This window comes from Pteronotus mesoamericanus, unplaced genomic scaffold (genome assembly GCF_021234165.1).
Source record: "Pteronotus mesoamericanus isolate MK-2021 breed Mesoamerican mustached bat unplaced genomic scaffold, CSHL_Meso_final scaffold_21, whole genome shotgun sequence".
Classification (NCBI taxonomy): domain Eukaryota; kingdom Metazoa; phylum Chordata; class Mammalia; order Chiroptera; family Mormoopidae; genus Pteronotus; species Pteronotus mesoamericanus.
The window spans coordinates 1,448,178-1,470,390 of NW_026555310.1; the positions used below are offsets into that span (position 1 = coordinate 1,448,178).

The window sequence follows — 22,213 nt, forward strand, 5'->3', positions numbered from 1 at the left end:
TTATCTCTGTCTTTGACTCTGTCATCCCATCTCCTGCTGATCTTGGAGAACCTAAAAGTACTTTTCTTGCAGTCCTGAACTGCCAGCCCCCAACCCTAGCCCACATGGGTCACTGTCTTTGTGGAGATAGCCGGGGATGAGTTGCCCAGTCTTGTCCTCTGTGCCCATGTATCTGACATGGCTCTATGGTCTGGATCTTAAATGCTCAGACTAGCAACTGCCTGAGAACCCGGCACATGGTCATAACAACAACTAGCCTTATGGAGCATTGACTCTGCTAGACACCATAGTAAGTATATTATATAATTAAGTCATTTAATTATCACAAACAAAGACATGGATTACAATAATTATCCCATTTAACAACTGGGTTAACTGAGGCACAGAGAAGTTAAGTAATTTGCCCACGGTCACCACTAGTAAATTGGCAAAGCTGGGATTCAAATCCAGGCAGTCTGAGTCCAGAGCCCACCCTCTAAAGGTCTCTGCTATGTCTCCTCTCTTCTCCAAATGCTCTTTTAATGTTAATTGGGCTGCCTGAGAGAAGGTAACTGCTCAGTGTAGTGGAACTTGGGGATTTGGCTACACTGAAAGTCAGACAGGAAGACCTTTGGGGTTCTCCAGGCCAGAAGTGATGGGAGCTGACAAGGGTGACACCTGGTATTTGGGGAGGGGAAAACATGGCTCTCACTTCTCCAACCCCAAATATCTATTTCTGTGTTGGAGCCAAGCAACTAGACAACTGACTTCTTCCTACTCTGAGAGCATGGAGGCAGGGGAAGGGCTGAAAGATCAGCCTAGGAGCCTAAGTGAGCAGGGAGTGAGAGCTATGACCTCCAGAGGCCGATAGATGGCGCTCATGGCCCAACACAGCCCAGGCAGCTAACGGAAACCAGCGGAAAACAAGCCAGTAGGTTAACCCCTTGCCTCCTGGGCTCTGGCTCCAGGAGCAGACTGGTAGGTGGCAGAGGGACCTGTCCCAGGACTGGCGGGCTCCTGGAGAGTGACCCAACTCTCTAGGCTCTGTCCAAATCACAGCCTAAGTCTGCTTCTGCTCATGTGTCACAAGGCTCTATCCATAAATCAGTCAGCCAGACCCTTCGGAACTTCCCAGAGGGCCAGGAGTCTAAGAAATGGGTAATGCAGGTTGGGAGGGTCCTGCTTCAGCCCAAGTTAATCTTTCAGGCTCTGTCTCCTGAAAGTTTATGGGTATCTATTTCTAAGCAATCCACACCATAGAGGTGTGGAGCTCTTTACTTCTACCCTCAGAGGGACTCACTCGGTAGGGAGGAATAGCATGAACTAGAGGCAGAGAAGTGCCCCAGACCCCTCTGGGGTAAGCTGTAAGGACTCACCGTGGGTTTCCCAAGACTCAATTTCTTCCTATGTTGGGACTCCCTATCTCTGGGCTCCCTGGGGCAAATGGGCTTAAGGGGACAGAAACAGTTATCTAACTCTTCCAGGAAGTTGAAATTGAGGGTGGGAATTTAGGGGATCTTGTCTGTCACTCATTTCACTCATTCCTGTCCTGTCAGAAGCAGACTTGAAGTGTGGAAGGGCTGCCATGATGAAAAACTGAAAGTGCTTGGCAAGCAATTGGCAGAGGGGGTGGGGTGGGCAGGAGGGTTGTCTAAGGGGTGGTGAGGCTCCTAGAATTCTTAAACAGCATTCCCCCTTCCACACTGATTTTTGTTCAGAGACACACAAGTACAAAGATGGACAGAGGGAGAAGAGCCTGGTGGCGGAGGGGGCGGGGGGACACGTCAGTTCGAGAAGCTCGAGACATTCTTATTTCATTCATTCCAGAGACAGAATCAGAGACTGGGAAACAGATGTACACAGAGATACAGAGATGCAGATTACAAGAGTCTAGGGACAGAGATACACTTATATGGGGAGAGAAAGGTAAAAGTATCGAGGAGAGAATCTGGCACAAACAAAACCTCAGCAAATAATAGACTTTGTGAGGTAGATGATTAATTCAGTTTCCAAAGTCTTGCGAGGGTGATAGGAGTTTCTCACCTTTGGTATCAAAGAATCACTGCTCACAGTTTCCTGAAGCTTCTGCTGCACCCATTAAGTGTTCTGTCTATTGGTAGGAGAGCAGGGGAGGCTTGGGAAGAGGGTGGCATCCTTGTTCTCTCACTTCTTCCTATCCTGGGGTTTATTGGTCTCCTTCCTTACTACCTACAGGGAGACCTTGCTTCTCCTTGAGCTCAGTCATGACTGTACTGAAGTGTGCAGGAGGGTGAGGGTGGGAGGAATCCAGAAGATAACTGACTTCAGGGGGGTTTCAGTCTAATGAAAATCTTATAGTCAGGACAAAGAAACAGACCCAGAGAGAGGACAAGGACAAAACTAGGAGTGGGACAGCTTTGAACATTGGTATTGGGTTGGGGAGGTGGAAGGGAATGGACTATTAGATGTAGCCATGTGATTGGGATGGGTTAGAGAGAGTGTCCTGGACATAATATATGAAGGGGAGGATTGGGAATGATGGGAGATTATAGGGCTGGGCAAATAGGGCGGAGGAGGGGCAGAAGTGAAGTAGTAAAGCCATGGAAACAGGAGCTGTAAGAGACGTTAGTAAGAATTTTTAGGAGATGACAGAAGTGCCTCTGTGGCTGTTCTGTATACAGTCCTTGGAGGGCTGCAAAAGAGATGTCTCCTATACCAAGGACAGCAGGAGGGCTAGAAATGGTCTTTAGCCATTGTTAATACCCTCAGGTGAGTTTGGAGGTTGGGGATGATTGAAGCTCCTTAATTATTAATCTCTTTGGGAAAAGTGTTGTGGATGAGTTTTGAAAGGGTAACGCCCTCACTTCTCAAGTCTTCTTGCTTTAGCCCTGAAGGAGAGAATAAACTACAACATCCAGCGTCGCTTAGCCCTAGTTTAGCATATTTTCCGGGGATCTGAGTATTTCCGGCGGAAGTGGCTGGGGCAAGGCCAATCTCCTTCCCTAAACAAAGTAGACTACGATTCCCACTGTCCTCCGCGCCCGGGGGCGGTGTGAGGAATCGGAAACCGAATAGGGAGCTGGACCAGGTGAGGAAGTAGGAGGCTGGGAACCTGGGGCGCCGGGGTCAGGCTGTGGGCTCTCAGGGCTCTGGGGCGGCGGCAGGTGGGAGACGTAATGCTTGTGTTTTGGAGCTCCTCGCTGTTTGCGGCTCGTCCCGGCAGGGAGCGCAGAGCCCGTGGAACCGCCCTGGAGCCCTGCGGGGACTAGGCTTTCTATGTCCGCGGAGCCTATGGGCGGACGCGGAGGTTTCTTTTTTCTTTTTCTTTTTTTCCCTTTCTTTTCTATCTTTCTTCCTTTTTTTAAAAAGAGAATTAAGCCTAATTTCCTTGTTTCACAAGTAAAGTTGGCCGAGCTGGTTGCTCACGGAGGTTTCCTATGGAGCTTTAGTCGTCTGTCCCCTGGGAACCAGGAGGGAAGGCTTAAGTGGTATTTTTGAGTCCATGCATCATCATCATCATCATCATCATCATCATTAATTATTGATTTGATGATTGTCCCTGTGGATTCCTGGAATGTCCCATAAGGCACAGGGCACTGTCCCTTCCTGGATTTAGTGTCATAAAGCCTAGGTGACCAGACTTATCACTGAATCACTCTCTGCTTCCTTTGCACTTAATGTAATATGACACAGTAATTTATAAAGTATATATGTTTCTTAAGTCTCTGGCTCTTGATGACTTGAGATAGGACTTCCAAGTTCCACTTTTGGGCTCTTACAGTATTTTGTTTGGGACATTAAAGCTCGAGTCACTGTGTATTACAGTTATCTGTTGTCTCAGTAGTTTATGAGCCTGGACTACATTTTTTTCACTTTGGATTTCTTCCTCACCAAGAGAAAGACTGTTACAGTACCTATCATGTAAAAGATTCATAAATATTGAAAAACATAAATGAGTTAACTATTGGTGGCAGGTGAAATCTCTCATTTTCATGTCATAGATAGGAGAGTTTAATGACTTTTTTTAAAAAAGATTATATTTATTTTTAGAGAGGGGAGGTGAGGAAGAGAGGAAGAGAAACATCAGTGTGTGGTTGCTTCTTGTGCACCCGCTTCTGGGGACCTGGCCAGCAACCCAGGCATTGCCCTGACTGGAAATCTAACCAGCAATCCGTTGGTTCCCAGGCATGCGTTCCACCCACGGACCCACACCAGCCAGGGCAGGAGAGTTAAATGACTTTAAGAGAACCTCCTTAGAGTTGAAACTAGGACTAGAATTTGAGTAAAATGACACCCTGTCTGTGGCTCTTGCTATCAGATCAGGCTTTGAAACTCTGAAATACTGACAATAAGGCCTTGTCACTTTGTGTGCGCCTTGCTATCTCCAGCATAGGTCAATAAAGATCAAAGGTAGGTCCAACTTAGGGTTTGAGAGATATTCCACATCTGGAGCAGCCAGTCCACTAATGTTGATGCTACATGGGGAGATGCAAAGTAAGGGCTGCCCCTGAGACATTTGAGTTTTCCACAGCTTCCTTCTCAATGTGTTTGAGCCCAGTTGGCCCTGGGTAGCCACCTGGATAGATGAATTAAAGACTTCTGAGATCAGTCTGGGGAAGGACTTCCTAAGTTTGGTCCCTAATTTTTTTTCTCTCTCTCTTTTCCTTCAGGCTAGGGTCAGAGAACAGGTTGATGGATCAAGCTGTTGTGTCAACCCTGAGTTCCTTTCTGGGTTATTCTTAACCTGGACAAGGGGTGGAAAGGGAGAAAGAACCATGGTCTTCCCCATAGGAGGTCCAGATGTGATGGAAACACGCCCAGAGACTGGCAAGCCCTGGGAAGCAACCAGACTACAAGTGGGCAGCTGAGTCTTCAGTGAATCAGGATGTGTAGAAGTGGAGAGCAGTGCATTAGGAAAGCCTGCTTGGTAGAAGGTAGTTTTAAACAGGGATGGACAGAGCTGAGCAGGTGTTTGTTGACTGCCTAATAAGAGCTAGGACCTTGGCTCTAGGAAAGGAAATTGAACAGTGACTGGCCTCTGATCTCAAAGTATGAATTCATGAAGAAGCCACTAACTGTGGTGACACAGAATGGTTTTCAGCCTTCACCAACCATCAGAAACACCTGGGGAAGCTGTTCAAAACAGAGATTCCCAGGCCCCATGGCAGACCGACTCATGAGGAGTGAGGCTGGGAAGCTATGGCAAATTCTGCAGTATGTTAAGGAGGGAGGGCTTTACCAAAGGGGTGGTTTGTGCTGCATCTTAAAGGATGAATATAATTTGGGTGTATGTAGAGTGGGAGAGTCACAGTCCTGGTTGACTCAAGTGTTTGTAGAAATGGCATGTGCAAAGTTTTGAGAGTTGGGGTAGGAAAGGCATTTTGAAAGTGTGAGTGGTATGGTCAGGCTGGAACACTGGGTTTTCAGGGGAGTGGTGAGGTTGGAAAGATTGGAAGGCATGGCCTTTACAGGTTACAAAGCTTGCCTGCGTGCTCCCTCTGCCTCCTTCCCTCTTCTTCCCTCTTCTTCACTTCTTCCCTTCCCCTCTTCCCTTCCTTCCTCCTTACACAACATCTCATTCTATCTCTTATGCCAATATTTTTAATTACAGTTGACATACAATAATATATTCATTTCAGGTGTACAACCCAGTGATGAGATATTTATATAACTTACAAAGTGATCATTCCGATAAATCTAGTACCATACATACATAGTTACTAAAATATTATTCGCCATGTTTCCTTGCTGTACTTTCCATTCCCAATTTGTACTTAATCCCTTCACCTTTTTCACCCATCTCTTCAACCTCCCTGTCTGGCAACTGTCAAAATGTTCTCTGTATCTATGAGTCTGTTTCTCTCCTGCTTATTCATTTATTTTGTTTTTTAGATTACACATTTAAGCGAAATCACCCTTACATCAATATTATTAAGTGGGTATTACTATTTGAAGTATTTGGATGAAGAAACTGGAGACTCAGGCCATGGTTACATAGCTTGTAAGAGTCTATTCTGAGCCTGATAGTCATCCCAGTCACCACTAAGAATTCTTGAATGTGGGCAAGAGGCTGGACTGGGCTGGGGAGGTTGTAGAATTAGCAGAGTGACTGATCAAACCATTCAAGGCAAGATGGTGTGCGTGATTAACAACACAGCCTTGGATCAGATAGCTTGGGTTCAAATGCCAGCTTCATGACTCACTAACTGTGACCCTCAGCAGGTTGCTTGATCTTGCTAAGCCTCAGTCTTCTCACCTGTAACATGGGAGCAGTAATACTTACCTCATGGGGTGGTTGTGAGTATCAGTGTGGTGTATCTGGCACAGAGCACTTGCTTACCACCTGGAAGCTCTTGTAATTAGCTCTCTGTAATTAGTCTCTGAGCTACGGCTTTGCACCTGCATCTCATTCTTCAGTACATTGGTTTCCAGGACACAGCTCATCCTGGCTGGGCTTGTTTTATTAAGAGTGACGTTAAAGGTGCTGAAATTTCACCACCAGGAGGTTTGGATTGGGGGATGGTTGGTTATGGGTTATTCTCACCAGGTGATGAATGAAGAGGAAGGATACTTGAACCAAAGAGAGAAGGGATCCTTTCATTATCAAGAAATGAAATGACCTCAGTCCTTCCTGGAGGTTGGGGGATGTCTGATACAGTCTCTTTTGAGCCCAGGAAATGGTAGTAGAGGTCCTGGACAGCCTGGATCCCTCCCACTCAAGGTCTGAGGGGGCCTCTGTCCATTTTTCTTCCAGGTGATGGTGACATGGCTGTGCCCCAGGCTTCCCCACTGGGGCCCTTCCATAAGCCAGAAAGTGCCCTGATGGAACCCCAGCCCTGCCCTCGAAGCTTGGCTGAGGGCTTCCTGGAGGAGGAGCTTCGGCTCAATGCTGAGCTGAGCCAGTTGCAGTTTTCTGAGCCTGTGGGCATTATCTACAATCCCGTGGAGTATGCGTGGGAGCCACATCGCAGCTACGTGACCCACTACTGCCAGAGCCCCAAGGAAGTGCTATTCCTGGGCATGAACCCTGGACCCTTTGGCATGGCCCAGACTGGGGTAAAGGGCTTGGCTGCCCCTGGTGGGTGGAGTGGGAGGCTTCAGGGTGGATGCTTGGCTGCATGTGCTGTGGAACTGTGTGAGTGCGTGGGGCTCCCATCCCCTCCCAATTCACACTGGCTCCTGTGGGTCTCAGACACTCTTCTGGCTTCACTGCCCATAGTTAACCAAGAACATTAATGGTAGTTTCATTTCCCCTGTGAGCTGTCCACTAATTGCTTCTGAGAGCCCTTCCTTCCGTCAGCCCCATCCTTACCTTACCTTGCCGCCGGATCTCTCCTCTCCCTAGAATGTGGTTGGGATCAGGAGAGTGAGCAGGACTACTGAGTCCTCAGGAGAGACTGGTTGACAGGGGTGGGTATGGAATTAATGCAGGGTATTTAGGCAACCTGGGTTCTGTTTCTGAGCTGAGGAGAGGTTCAGAACAGAGCCAGGCTCCAGGGCCTGCCTATCCTCCTGCTAGGATGAGTGACTGCCCCTCAGTAGGGGGTGCTTGGCAGGTGGGGGAAGGGAAGAGGCTTCAGGGCAGGAATCTCAATCGTTTTTATTGACCCCAACTTGGGAATGAAAGGTGATCAATGATGACCGATGGAAATGACAGCCTGAGGCTTGGGGTTGACAGGACACCCAGAGAGCAGTGGTCAGCTCTGTCCTTGTGCCTTCTCTCACCCTGGTGGCCTTTCTGTCTCAGGCCACCTGTCTGTCCTCAATACTACCCATCACAACCTGTGAGGGGCCAGATATCCCAGTGTACTCCCTGCACATGGTCCCAGAGGCTAGTGGGGATAGCGGCAAACAAACAGATTCTTCTGGACCATGGACCACAATGAAAAATTGGAGCAAGAAGGACAGGATCAAACTGCAGCCCCAGGAATCCTTGTCTCAGGCCTTTGGGTGAAGGTGGCAGGGTGTATGTGTGGGCTGTTCAGGCAGGATCCTCATGGAGGGTGAAAGGGGTCATTTGGTCCAGAGAACAATTTGTCAGTTTGAAGTCCTCGTGTCTCTCCTTCCCCACAGGTACCCTTTGGGGAAGTGAGTGTAGTCCGGGACTGGCTGGGCATCAGAGGCCCTGTGCTGAGCCCTCCCCAAGAGCACCCTAAGAGACCAGTGCTGGGACTGGAGTGCCCACAGTCAGAGGTGAGCGGTGCCCGGTTCTGGGGCTTTTTCCGGAACCTCTGTGGACAGCCCGAGGTCTTCTTCCGTCACTGTTTTGTCCACAATCTGTGTCCTCTGCTCTTCCTGGCTCCCAGTGGGCGAAACCTCACCCCTGCTGAGTTGCCTGCCAAGCAGCGAGAACAGCTTCTTGGGCCCTGTGATGCTGCTCTCTGCCGGCAGGTGCAGCTGCTGGGGGTGCGGCTGGTAGTGGGAGTGGGGCGGGTGGCGGAGCAGCGGGCACGGCGGGCTCTGGCTGGCCTGATGCCTGAGGTCCAGGTGGAGGGGCTGCTGCACCCCTCACCTCGGAGCCCACAGGCTAACAGGGGCTGGGAGGCAGTGGCCAAGGAGAGACTGAATGAGCTGGGGCTGCTGCCGCTGTTAACAAAATGAGTGCCACTGGGGCCCAGTACAGGACACATTCAAGGTCCCCCAACTCCTTCTTGGGCAAGCAGGTGACTACTACATGCCTCCTGGAGTGGAACAAGAAGGTCCTCCTCACTGCCTGGTTGCCGGGACCTGCCGTGGCGGTTTTGACGCTACTCCTGTTTGCCCTCCTGATTCCTGCTTTCTTCGTCCTCTGAGCATTGCCTTTTTGGTTGTGTGGTACTTAACTCCACAGAGAGGCAGCACCTGCAAACTGCTTACTTTACTGTTTCCTTGGAAGCCTCTATTCAGCTGAGAGTGACCTCCAAGGCCATATTTGCTGCCTTAGAGAAAAGATCCTGCCAGGATTCCCACCCATTCTCGTAGAACAGTGTTCTTCAGCTGACCCCTTTCCTCACAGGGACCAGGACAAAGCATGAGACGTGGGTATTAAGAGTGAACTTTTGGTGGAAGATTGAGGCTGGATCAGAGAGAGAAAGAATTCCATGTGGCAGAGTGGGAAGGGCTCAAAGATCTTTTGAGACTTGTGAACTTTATAACTTTGGGCAAGTTGATTAACTCTCCAGGTCTCAGGACCCTCATCTGTAACACGGGGATCCCTACCTACCTCCTGGGGTTGGTGTGGGGATTAACTCAGGAAGCACTTTAAAGTGCCTTGTGTAGGCCCGGCATATGGGTGCTCATTACACTTCTTTTTTCTTGCCTCCTCCAGGTTGGGGAGTCACTGCACTACAACGGCAGCCCTTCTACTTGAAGGCCTTGCTGAGCAGATAGGTGTGGGTGGGGTGGTGGGGGAGGAGATGCCTTGGTTTCTGCCTGTGGCCTGGGTAAGGGTCAGACTTGCCCTGCCAGAGCTGGATCAATGACTTTATGAAAAACCCAGTCTGTGATTTTTCAGTCTAAGCATTAAAAGCTCCTAAATCCTTTTGTGTTGGTGTTTTTTTCCCCCTCCTGCATGTCAGCGGTGGGAGGTGGTAGTTTACCTCTACTTGCAAAGGATTCTTTTGGGCAGCTGGGGGATGATATAAACAGACCCCCAATTGCCTTAGCAAAGCAGTAGGGTCTCTGCTAGGGGCCTGCCCAGCGGCTTGTCTGCTCCTTGGGGCACTGCAGCAGCAAGTGCCCTGATGGGTGGACGGGAGCCTGGTGTCTCCAGCGAACTCACTTCCTATATCTCTGTCGCGTGGCTGATTGGCATGTCCGTTTGGCAAGGGCCGGGAAAGGGAATCAGATGGGGGACAGAGCAGGTTTTGGGGCTCTCCCGGAACAGGTCCTCTCCAGCTTTTAAAATTAAGGTTTTTACCATAAGTGTCTGGTTCCCCCCATTTCTCCCCACCCCACATTGTATAATAAAGAATTTGGTCTTTGTCCTTGGTTTTTTTGGAGGGAGCCTCTAGATCCTTGAAATTTCCCAAGTGATAGGAATTTCTTTGCTACTCATGGTGGGTCACTCAGACCACACCTGAGTTGTGATGAAGTTTGACTCAGGATGAGGGTGATCATGCCAGAAAGACCAACCTTGTGATTAGAGGGGTGGGGCTTTGAGACCAGCCTCCAGGGAGGGGAGGGGGGCTAGAGACTGAGTTCAACCGTGTGGTCAGTGATTTTAATCAATGATGCCTGCATAATGAAACCCTGATAAAAACTCTGGACACTGAGGCTTTGGTGAGCTTCCTGGTTGGTGAACACATGGATGTTTCGAAAGAGGTATGTGTCATGATTTTGTGGGGAAAGGGCATGGAAGCTGTGTTTGAGACCTTCCCAGATCTTGCCTTATATGTCTGTTCGTTTGGCTGGCCTCGATGGGTATCCTTTATAATAAGATTGTAAGTAGAGTGCTTTACTCGGCAAATTATTGAAACAGGGCCTCATGGGGACCCCTGCATTTGTAGTCAGAACTGTAAGTGGCCTGGGGACCCCTGAACTCTCAGCTGGCATCTGAAATGAGGGCAGGCTCATTGAGTACTTTGCTCTTAAACCTGTGGAGTATGGGCTAATGCCAGGTAATTAGCATCAGAACTGTACTACAGTTTGGCACCCCCGTGTGCCTTAGATGTGTTTTCTTTCTCTGCTCTCAGCACTATAGTGGTAAGAAGTCATTGCTCCATGTTGCAGAGGACTGGATCAGGCACTGTGGAGTAACTTCACAGAGAGAGAGGCCATTGTTTGCTTATGCATTAGCCGAGGCAGTCAAGGAAAGCTCTCTGGAGGAGGTGGCATTTCAGGTGGCCTTAGAAAATTTGGGAGAGCTTAAAGAAGAGCATTGTTACGTTCAAGGTGTGGCCAGTAGATTAGCATTGACTTGGCCCAGTTGGGAGGAAAAGCTGGAGAGGAAAATGGGGGACAGCTTATGAAGGGTCTTGAATGCTAGACTAACCTTAGAGAATTTAAAGTCCAGTTGGGGAAGTGAGATGCACAGCAAACAAAACACCCAACAATAAGTGGAAACCCACAGATGGCAATGAAGGGACATGTCATATAGGTGGAGGTGAAAGGGGTCAGGAATAGAAAGGGGGTTAGTGTGTAGGGAGGAAGTCATAGGGGGATAGTAGAGTTCGGGTGAAAGCTTAGAATTGGAGTAAGAATCATGAGATGGTAGGTGTGGGGTTGTGCAGTGCATAGAAGCACTTAAATGGCAGTGACCAGGATGATGACTTGAAGATAGATGTCACAGAATCACTTCTTGGGGACTGTCTTGTCAGGAAGGCTGATTAGGATCCTGGCACAGCCTTTTTCCAAGGGCACTGTGGCTAGTCTGCTACCATAACAAAAATACCACAGATCGGGTGGCTTAAGCAACAGAAATTTATTTTCTTACAGTTCTGGAGGCTGGAAGTCCAAACTTCAGATGTCCTCAGGCTTGGTTTCTCCTAAGGCTGCTGTCTGTGGCTTGCAGATGGCCGCCTTCTTCCTGTGTCCTCCCATGGCCTGTTCTCTGTGTGCATACCTCCCTGGTAGCTCTCTTCTTATAAGGTCACTGGTCATACTGGATTAGGGCCCTCCCCCATGACCTCATTTAATTTTAACTACCTCTTTAAAGGCCCTAGCTCTAAATACAGTCACACTGGGGGTTAGGGCTTCAATGTTTGATTTTGGGGGGACACAGTTCAGTCCATAATAGGCACCTAAAGTCATGGCATTGCTTTTTCTGTCCCCTGCTAATATCGACCTCTAACAAAAGAGCATGCATACTCAGGAGTGCTTTTTCTCCAGTCTAGGGGGGTGGAGACTGGTGAGGTGGTTTAGCTAGCTGATAGGACTAAATCCACCTGATTGGCCCATACCCCCCAACTCATTCTAGAGCAGTTTCTTCAGTACAAATAACAGTGTCCTTAGGGAGGGGAAGCTCATTGTTTTCTTCAGAGCCAGAGGGAATGGAGATTTAAGCTGCTACAAAAGTATTTTAAAACCAAATTGAAGTGATTTGGGATCACCTAGAGTTTTACAGTCCGATATAGTAGGCACTAGCTGCGTGAGGCTGTTTAAATTTAAATTAATTAAAATAAGTAAAATAAAAAGTTCAAGTCCTCAGTCACTAGTCCTATTTCAAGTGCTCAATAGCCGCACATGGCTAGTGGGTACTGATTGGATGGCACAGATAGGAAACATTCCATCATCGCAGAAAGTTCTGTTGGACAGCACTGATCTAAAGATCAGAGACTTACAGTCCTTCCTGTGAATCAGTTCACCTGTGAAGGTTTAAAAAAAGGCAAGCGTCCCAGCTCTACTTAAGAGATTTTGATTTGGGAGGTCTGAAGTGCAACCTGGTATCTACTTTTCTCTTTGTACTATGGATATGTTGCCAAGAATAAGGCAGGGTTGCACTAGTGCTTTGAGGGCAAGAAGTGGGTCTCTTCCTTTCCCCAGCCTGTAACCTCACACCTGGCACAAAGGAGGTGTTCAGGACAAATGTGCAAGTAATGCACAGATCTGGTTTTGGAGATACACCCCAAGGTGCCCTTGCAATAACGTGAGTGTCCTCAGAGTTTGTTGCTTGTTCCCAGTGATGGTGATTCAAATTCTGGTTCAGAGGGGTGATAGAGGTTTAAAAATCTGCATGTATGTGCGCACACATGCACACACATATAATATGCACCTTGAGAGAAGCCAAAACTGCTTGGGGCAGGAGTGGTTCTGAGACTCAGGGATGGAGTGTGTTGCAGAAGAAAGAGACTCTTCCTGCTCATTTTTTCCCTTACTGAAACAGGATGGCTTAAAGAAAGATTGTTCTGAATTTGACCACTGTACGGACCTTCATTTTCCTTTCTCAATTCAACAAATATTTATTAATGTCCACAGAGTGCCATTCCCCATGCTAGGCACTGTAGGGAGCAACAGAGGTGAATTAGGTGGTTCTTTGCCCTTATGTTGCTCATTGTTTGGTGCTGGGACATACAGGCATATAATTATAGTATAAATCAAACAGAAAACGTGTGTGAACAAGTTCTAAACACAGTGCTCTGGGCACACTGACTGAGGAAATGATTAGCCCTCAAAGTGTAGGTATGAGGTGTGTGTGCTTGTGAGAACAGGACGGCGATTGGAGAGTTCTTTTATCACCTGCTCGATCTTGCTACTTCCATGGAGTGACTGTTCAAAAAGGGGGCCACTGTGTCAGATATCTCCAAGAATTCCTCAGCCCTAACTGCAAGGAGATAGAAAACAGGATGAGGGGAGGAACTCCAGGGCAGGAACCAAGGGTTGGACATGGCTTTAGAGGAGATAGAAGTGGGGCTTCCTCTTTGATCTCTTGTTCCATGAACCTCTGGGATGGAAAACTGCAGCAGGTTGTGTCAGGAGGTGTCCAAGTGCTGGGGCCAAAAGAGACCAGAAACTCAACCTGGGTATAGCTGTGCAGGGAAAATACATGGAATGGAGGAAGGGAGTAGGGATTGTAGCCCAGACCACACTATGTCTCGACTCTTCAAATATTCTTGTTTAGGAGGATATAGGCTAGTTGTTTTCTATTTTTTCCTAATGCCCCAAAGAAAGAAATATAATAATTTCAATTGGAGCATGAGGTTAGACACATGGATAAACTTCCCAGCTATGACCATCAGGTGATGCAGAAATAAATTGCTTCAGAGGAAGCTGAATTGCTTTCTACTACAGTAGCCTTAGTGCCAGCCTGGCCTCAGCCCAAGCTTCCCAGTCAAGGTTGAATTAATGTATTTGGGGAAACTTTCTTTCCTCCTTTGTTTTGACCCACATTCTGTCAAAAACAAAACAAAAACCAAACAAAACAACTGCAATACAAATTTTCTGTGTATCTTCTTGCCCATTCTTCTGCCCCTACATCCAGCTCGAAGAGGTCACCCTGCTGTCAGACTCCAGGTTCAGCTTGCAGAGCGGGTGGCCAAGAGCCCAGAGCAGTCCTGAATGGTAGCCTGTGCCAAGTCAGGTTGCCATTTCCATTTTCGTTAATTGAAGCAGCTTGACCCTTATCATTTCGGGCCAGCAATTTCCTGTCGCCAGCTGGGAGTATGGGGAGGACATGCCTCTGCAGGTGATTCTGTCCTTCCATCTCTCTTCATGGTGCTAATTCAGTCCTAGCCCAGACTGCAAAAATGACTCTCGTATTGTAGTTGACAGAGGAGAAGCCCGGTCTCATACAATTGCCCAGCTTTACCTCTTGGAATCTCAAACTTTCTGTCTTAGGAAGGCCTTCCTGGTGTCTACCCTCAAGTCTACCTGTTGTAATTTTGGCTCAATTTTGTTTTTTTTGTTCAGTTTTAAGAAACTCAAAGACCGATGTAGTTGCCTGTTAGAACCTCATCAGGTGGTACTTTCTGCTGTGGCCTAGGAAAAGAACAAGATGTCTTTGAAGGAAGGATTTGCCTTCCAACCATGGAAGGGCGCACAGTGGAACAATTGGGGTGTGATGGCTTTGCTCTGAGTGTGAGAGCGAGTGTATGTGTTTTGCTCCTCACCTATCTTTGAAGAAGGTCTGTGTGTGACCCTGTAAGGTCACTGAGTTAACATGGTCTTGTTCCTGTATGTGATAGTATTACTTTTTAAGGACCATTTTAAGGGGCAGGGTGATGTGTTCCCTCTGGAGTGTAAATCTCCATTGTATTACATGCATTTGTGTGCTTTTGTGATCCATGGGGATATGTTTTGTCTCTGCATTTTAAAAAATCTCTCAGATGGACACTTGTGTCATTTAGTTTTACCCATTTTTGCTGCCGTTGTGTCTTTATGTCTGTAGTATTTTTGTGTAGCCTCTGTATTTCCATGCATCTTCAGGGGACTTGTGTCTTTCTGAGTGTCCTCTGCTCACTGGGGAGGGGAGAACAGAAGAAGGAGCCCAGACAGGAAAGGGAGCCGTCGGGGTGAGGGGAAGCATGTTGGGTGGGGGTGCACTGCAATCTGTGACTTGGAAAACAGATTTGCGGAGGAGGCGAGCAGCCCGGGCGTGCGGAGCATTCGGGGCGGGAGCGGGGGCCGCTCTGGCCCCCAGCTCCTCCGCAATCCAATTAAATAACATTTAAATGCATAACCAGCCCGCGCGGCGATGAGGCTGGAGATTGGAGCGGGCGCGGCGGCGGGCCGCGCGGGCGGCGTTTTGTGGAGCTCAGCGATTCTGGCGGCAATTTCCCCGCTCCGCGCGGCTTTTACGAGCCGGCTCCCGGAGCCCGCCCGCTCTGCTGCGCCCGCCCTGTGCCCCCCGCTTCCCGCCACTCCCGCCTCCACTCTTTTTTCTCCCTCGCCTTCTTTGCAGCCTTCTGGTCTCTCCGTAAGCGTGTCGCTCCCTCTGTGTCTGTCTCTCCATCTCTTTGGGTAGCCTCTGCCTCCCTCCCTATCTGGCTGCTCCTCACCTCTTTCTTCTGGTCTGTTTCTGATCCCCTCTGTCTCTCCGTCTGTCTGTCTGTCTCTCTCTGGGTATCTGTCTCTCTCTTGCACGTCCTGTCTTTAGCTCTGCCATCTGTCAACGTTTGCTTCTCTCCCCGTTTCTGCCTCTGACTGCAACCCCTTTTCCTGGCTGATGGTCTCTCTGCTTCTCTCTAAATCACCATCTCATCACAGCTTCTGTTTCTCTTTGCTTTAGTTTTTTGGGGGGCCTTTCTGGCCTCTGCATCCTCCTACCCCAAACCCTCTCTATCAAGTCCCCACGACTCAGAGGCCTGTGGCTGGGCTGTTAAGGCCTCACCACGCCAGCCTTCACTTCTCAGCCTGCCCCCAAATGTGTGCTTATGGGAAGGGCAGAGGAAGGAAAGGAAGCATAGCTTAAGAAGAAGGGGGAGCGTGGTGGACTTGATGGGCTGAGGCCCAAGTGGACAATGGTGGAAATAAGTGTATCAGGAGTGCATGATTAGAAGAGACCTGTTCTTTCTTATGTCCTTTAGGAGCTGAGCCCATTCAGTGCCAGGGAACTGAGGCATTTCTCTCTCAGGAGGTCCGGGAGAATGTCAGGGGGGCATGATGCCATCAGGGCTTGAGGCTCGTCTGAGGGTTGGATGGAGAGTGGGGTCGTTCCCGAGGAACCAGGGTGGGGCAAGTCCCCCATAAGGAGGAGGACAGAGAAAGCAAGATGAGCCATTTTGTTTCTTGTGTGGGATCAGACTCCATTGTCCCCTCTCCCTCTTCACTTCCTTTCTTTCCCCTGCTCTGTCCCCTCAACATATGGAGCCTGCCATTTTACCAGATGCTCCCTACCCATGCAGATTCTGGGGAAGAGGATTCCTGACAAAGAGAACGACAAGGGCAAAGGCCCTGATGTGAGTGTGTCTGGTGTGTTGGAGGAACAGCTATGAGGCTGATACAGCTGGAGCAAAGAGAATAGGGGAAGAGAAGTGAGAGGACTAAAAGGTCAAGGTTATCGTAATAAGTCACAGTGGGGCTTTAGCTTTCACTTTGAGTAAGATGGGGAGTCACTGGAGGATTTTGAGCAGGGGAGCGACATAATCTGCCATGTATCTTTATAAAAATTCTTACTGCTTTACTGAGACTAGATTGAGAAAACAAGGGCAGAAGTAAGGAGACCAGTTTGGAGCCTGTTGTAGTACCAGGTGAGAGATGATGGTGGCCTGGACAGGGAGGTGACAGTGGTGGTGGCGGTGAGTGGTCAAATTCTGGATACACTTTGCAGAGAGATCGAAGGGATTTGCTGATGGGCCAGATGGAGGGTGTGCAAGAAAGAGCAGAGTCAGGGTGAGACCAAGTGATTTGGCCTGAATGATCAGAACCATAGAGTTGCCATGAATTGATATGGATAATACTGTAGGAGGAGCTGGGTTTTGGGGGAGTCAGGTTTAGACATGTTAGGTTTGAGATGCCTGTTAAGCATCCAAGGAGAAGTGTCCAGTGGGCAGACTGATATAAAAGTCTGGAGTTCAGTAGTGAAGACCAGGCTGGAGAAATAAATTTGAGAGTCATGAGTGGCACTAAATGAAATCCCTTAAATAGTGAGCACAGATAAATAATAAACATCTGTTGACCAAGTCCAGACATTTCAATATTTGAAACTGTGGAGTTGCAGAAAGAAAGAAAAGAAAGAAAGAAGGAAAGAAAGAAAGGAAAGGAAAGGAAAAAGAGAAAAGAAAAGAAAAAAATGCTGAGACATCGCAGCAAGGAAGATCTGAGGAATGGCTCTTGGGGGGGCTCTTGGATTGATCATTTCTCATTTCTAGACACCCTGGTGGGCAGACCTTCATAGCCCAAATCTAGATGGTCCCAACACACTCACTGGGCCTTGGCTTTTTTTCTCCTCCAAACTCCACATACCAGCCAGCCTGACCACCTCAGGCCACTGTGCTCAAGGACCTACAAGAGTTCCTAAAGCTCAGTATTCCCGTCTTAGAGAAAGGGAAAGAGAATTGGGAAGAAAAGGACCTCAAGATCTGGGTTCACGTTCACTGCTTTGTCAGTAGGGAAACTGATGTCCTGAGGTCCCTCTACCAGTAGCTGGACAGGGCTCCCAAGACATAGTTGAGTGCTCTTTATCATCCCACACTGCCTTTTGGATCACTTCTCAACAAGCAGCAAATGTTTGCTGAGTACCTGTATATGTGTATACTCTGTGTGCAGAATAGCAGTGGGGGACTCTAAGGGCTACAGTGGAAACAATTCTTGCCCTCAAAAAACTTGAAGTAAGGACCTCTGGATCATTTTCCCATCTCTTCACTTTGATTCCTTGTGACTTCCCAGCGTGGACTCTCTTCTTCCCTATTTTATACCGTAGGTCTTTCCTTCTCTCCAAATCTTTCTCCCAGAACACTGTCCAGATCACCTGTATTACCCTAATCCATTAAGTCACTCAAGCCCCACACCCAAGGGTGTTTAACTCTCTTTCCCTCATCTCTCATACCTGATCCATTTGCAAGTTCTATCAGCCCCGTCATCCAAATATATCCCAGATCTGACCACATCCCGCAATCTCCACTTACACAGTCCTAACCCAGACATTTTGTCTTGCTTGCACTGCTGACCATAACAGCCCCCTGACAGCATCCTCTGTTTGTGCCCCTATAGCCCGTTCTCTACACCGTAGTCACTTCCATTCACTTGAAGCCCCCAGACTGTCTCCTGAGTCTGTGTGCTTTTTTACTCTTTCTGTGCCCTTCACATTAGCCTTGGTCACTTTCCCCCCAAGCTGTGACAACTCCTCTCCTCTGAGCTCCTGGGGTGGAGGGTGCCGGAGGGTCTGGGGCTGTCCTCCACTCATGCGAGTACTGAGGACCCCTGTTGTGCTTGGAGTTGGGATGGGGGACATTGTGCTATTCTAATGTCCATCCTCTCTGTTTCTTCCTATTTCATAGTCTCCCTTGTTATCATTGTTCCTTCCTTGCTGTCTCGCTGACTGATTCTCTTTTTGGATTGGGGTGCAGAGGTGGGAACCTTTACCAGCTTCAGGGCCTTGAGAGATTGTCCAGCCAAACGCACCCCTGTTCCTGATCCAAGCATCCTTCCCACTCGGGGGGCGGTGCTGGGCTGGGACAACCAGGTGGGGAACATTGATCTATCTCATCCTCTCCAGCCTGATCTGATTATTCACCATTTTCTCTCCTATGCCTAGCATGACACTTTGCACTCAGTAGGTGCTTATTAAATATTTATTGAAAGGATGAGTGAATGAATGTCTTAGGCATTCAGCTTCCCTGTTGGGCCCCTGGCCTGGCCTTTCTTGTTCTTTAAACTTGTGCTTTCAAACTTTAATGTGTATGTGAATCCTGGGATTCTTGTGAAACTGGAGAATTTGATTGACCAGGTTGGACTGAGCCCTGAGAGTTTGCATTTCTAACATATTTCCAGGGATGATGCTGCTGCTGGTTCTCAGATCACAGTTTGAATAGCAAGGCTCTAAGGAGCGGTGTCTCTCAGGCAGAAGGACCCCCCGCCCGCACCTAAAATTGAAAAAGAGAGTGACGAAGTTTGAGAGAGAGTGAGAGGAACCAAAGGAAGAAAGGAAGACTGCCATCATTGGTTTAATGACCCCAAAGCCTCTCAGAAGTACTCATCCCATGGTCTCAGGGTTCTCGGAAGCCTCTGCAGTGTCTCCTGCAGCAGTCTTGTCTTCCCCAACTTCACCCCTGACTAGGGGACTGGGACTCTGGAGACACCTACCGTCACCCTGCGCCTGACTGGCCCCTCACTTCAGAAAACCTGGGAACAGAAAAGAAAGCTTGCAAGAGAACAGGTTTGGAGTTTCCCTTCCATTCCACAAACATTACCCAAACTACCTTTTAGCACCAGGGACACGGAGGCAAGAGGCCGATCTAGTGGGGAAGGAGACAACTTGCATGAGTGAAAGACGTTGGAATTTGAATTTGACCTTGGAGGAGGATGGGGAGAACTTTGATGAAGATTTGGGACTCCCAGGAACTGGTGGAGAGTGCATTCCAGGGAAAATGGGCTGGAAACAGGATGGGTCAAGGCATGTTCCTTGAACTATAAGGGAACCAGTAGCTGGGGCCGGGGTGGGGGGCGGGTGATGGAGGAAGGACAAATTATAGGAACTCAATATAGGTGGGCATGAAGGAGAGCTCAAAATGCCAACTCTAAGGAATCAGTACTTTGGTGCGAGTGCAGATTTATTCTGTGTGCATTAGGAGCCGTGAAGGTAGTTGCATGAGGAAGTGTGTGCATTTGAAAGAGGTGCTTTTGGGAAAGGCCTTGCCTATTGGTGTACCTGACCTACTGTGGAGGACCCTTTCTCTGAGAGAGTTGTCATGTCAGTCTGTCTCTACTCACTGGAGGCTCAGTCAGGCTTTGAAGGTGAGAGGACGGGGCCTAGGACTGGGAGGAGTTGGGGTGGATGTCTTTTTCCCCACTGTAGGAAAGAGCTAATTTTGTTATGTCTGAAGTTTTACGAACTTCTGTCTTAACTCCAGGTTCTTCTACCCAGGAGCCTCTGATGAGGACAATCTATGCTTCAGGAAAGGGACAGGGAGGGACAAATGAGGAGGTCAGTTTTTTTACAGTGGCTGAGCAGGAAAAGCATGGTTGGTCCACGCTGGTGGTTATTTCACCCACCCATCTGCTCAAGATTGTGCTTCAGTATTCAGTCCCACCAACAACTCAAACCCCCTGCCAAGTGTTTCAAGACCTTGGAGTGGGTGTCCTGGTCATGTGACCAGTGCCATGAGCTTGGAGCCTTTCCTGCTTAGATACCTCCAGTGCTACCAGGCCAGGTGTTGGCCTTCCTAAAACCAGCTTTTAAGTTTAACCTGTATGTATTTCACACAGGCATATATGGGTATAGACCTTTTTTGCCTGCTGCTGGGGAAGGGGCAGTATTTTTGTGATTGTGGAAGGGAGCTCCTCATGCAAATCTGGGGTTTTCCCCAGGAGCCTGTGTCTTTCTTCCCTGTGTATTGCTGTGAGAGAGGGATGGAGGACACTTCTCCTTCCTCTCGCAAGCTGGAAATTGCGCCAATTGGGAGGGCAGACATTGTTTCTGTGAGAGAGCATGGGATATTATTTTCATCTGATTTGTTTTGGTTCCCAATGATCTCCATGCCGATGTGCTAACAAGCAAGGGTAGCCAGGAGCAGCCATCACCGGTATTGCATGAAAGGTGGAGAGATTGATGGATAGGCAGGGACTTTGTTCCAAGTGGGCCATTCATGTATGGGAGGGGGGTTTAAAAGGGCTTAGGGACAGGAAGGCAGTCTGAGCCTCAGTTTCTCAGCTCTGGGACAACTTAGTGTGGGCCCTTCCTCTCCCTGGATCCTATGGCCTCCTACCTTTTTATTGCTCACTGCTCTTAAGCTCTTCAGCCCAATGCCCTGCCGATTCTTCTACAGCAAGTGTGCCCAGCACATCTCAGGCAAAATCTTTTGAACTTATATAGTGAGGAGAAAAGTCTGTGTTCTAGGTGTTGATCACATCTTTGATGTGTGGCACATAGTAGGTGCTCAGTACCCAGTCAGAGAAAATGTGAAGGAATTTCTGGTGTCAGTGAGGAAGTTTTCTAGCTACTACCTGGCTTCATTTATTTCCCGTATTAAAAAGCAGAGGGCACCCTGGCTGGTGTGGCTCAGTGGATTGAGTGCTGGCCTGTGAACCAAAAGGTGGCCAGTCTGTTCCCAGCCAGAGCACCTGCCTGGGTTGCAGGCCAGGTTGGAGATGTGCGAGAGGCAACCGATCAATGTTTCTTTCACACATCGATGTTTCTGTCCCTCTCTTTCTCCCTCCCTTCCCTTCTCTCTAAAGATAAATAAATGAAATCTTAGAAAAAAATTGAAAAGCAGAGGGCTAAGTTTTGAGTTTCTCTGCAGTAACTACCCATCCTTAGGTTTCCTTTCTGGGGACATTTTCTCATCCTTATCTGTTTATCTGTTCCTACTCTTTCATGGGTGTTTTAATGGTTCTGTTATGTCTGTATTGTCATCATCTCAAATTTACAGATGAGTACTGTCAGGTCTTATATGTTGGATTATCTCAGATCTTTGGGGAGGGAAGTGTGAAACGCAGCGTCTCAGAAGATATTGTCATATTTCACTTCAGCTGCTGTATGATTTCTTCCTGGTTGCTACCATCTAGGTGGCCCCCAAACGAAGAGGTGCCATCAGATGCCTTCACACCAGGTCTCGCTGGTCATGGGGGTAATTCCCAGAGAGTCGACAAAAAGCCAACCTGAAGTTCGGTGAGGTGGCATGATTGAAAGGAGAGAATCAAGGAAGGGCAAGAGAAGATGTGAGGATTCTGAGAGAGTCAAGCAAAGAGGGGAGAAAAGAGATGAGGCAAAGGGAGAAGCATAGGGTCTAGGCCTCAGCTTATCATCTGTAAAATAGGGATAATAGTGTTGTCAGGAATAAGAGAATTAACACATGTGAAGTGCTTGGCAGGTAGTAAGTTTTATATGACTGCTTGATGTTAATAAATGGGGGTAATACTACCTATATCACAAAGGTGTCGTCAGACTCAGGGCTTGTAAAGCACTTAGTAAACTGCAAAATGCTAATGCTTTAGCTGCATAATTATTATTCCAATCTTGTAGTTCCTTTGCCACTGTCCTGTCTTCATGCTGATGAAGAGGGAGCTAGCAGTAGGAGGCATGGACCCCTGGGTTCTGTTCTGCTTGGGGAATGTTTCTTTCCTGCCCTTCTCCCCCTCCCTGCTGTCTCATGTGCCCTAGGGCATGGTGCTGAGAAGGTAGAGGCTGGCAAGAGGTGCCGGAGGTCGGGGGAAGCCAAGCTGAAAATGGAAGCCGGGGAGG

The 22,213-nt window shown here is 48.4% G+C and overlaps 1 protein-coding gene across 2 annotated transcripts; it reads left to right on the plus strand.

Moving 5' to 3' along the window:
• Positions 1-3,004: 3,004 nt before the first annotated feature.
• On the plus strand, positions 3,005-8,727 carry SMUG1 (single-strand-selective monofunctional uracil-DNA glycosylase 1). 2 transcript variants are annotated; one of them, XM_054590737.1, is made up of 3 exons: positions 3,005-3,046; positions 6,713-7,014; positions 8,032-8,727. In XM_054590737.1, the coding sequence occupies exons 2-3, from the start codon at positions 6,724-6,726 to the stop codon at positions 8,557-8,559; spliced, it is 819 nt and encodes a 272-aa protein (XP_054446712.1). In that variant the 5' UTR covers positions 3,005-3,046; positions 6,713-6,723; the 3' UTR covers positions 8,560-8,727. The 2 variants fall into 2 exon arrangements, with proteins under 2 accessions (XP_054446712.1, XP_054446711.1); XM_054590736.1 differs by lacking the exon at positions 3,005-3,046 and adding an exon at positions 4,978-5,172.
• Positions 8,728-22,213: the final 13,486 nt, after the last annotated feature.

What these genes read in the sequence shown, in the direction of transcription:
- SMUG1 (XM_054590737.1), top strand. Translation starts at nt 6,724, where the DNA reads ATGGCTGTGCCCCAGGCTTCCCCACTGGGGCCCTTCCATAAGCCAGAA. An exon ending in TTGGCATGGCCCAGACTGGG is followed by an intron (nt 7,015 to 8,031) that starts GTAAAGGGCTTG and finishes CCTTCCCCACAG; the next exon opens with GTACCCTTTGGGGAAGTGAG.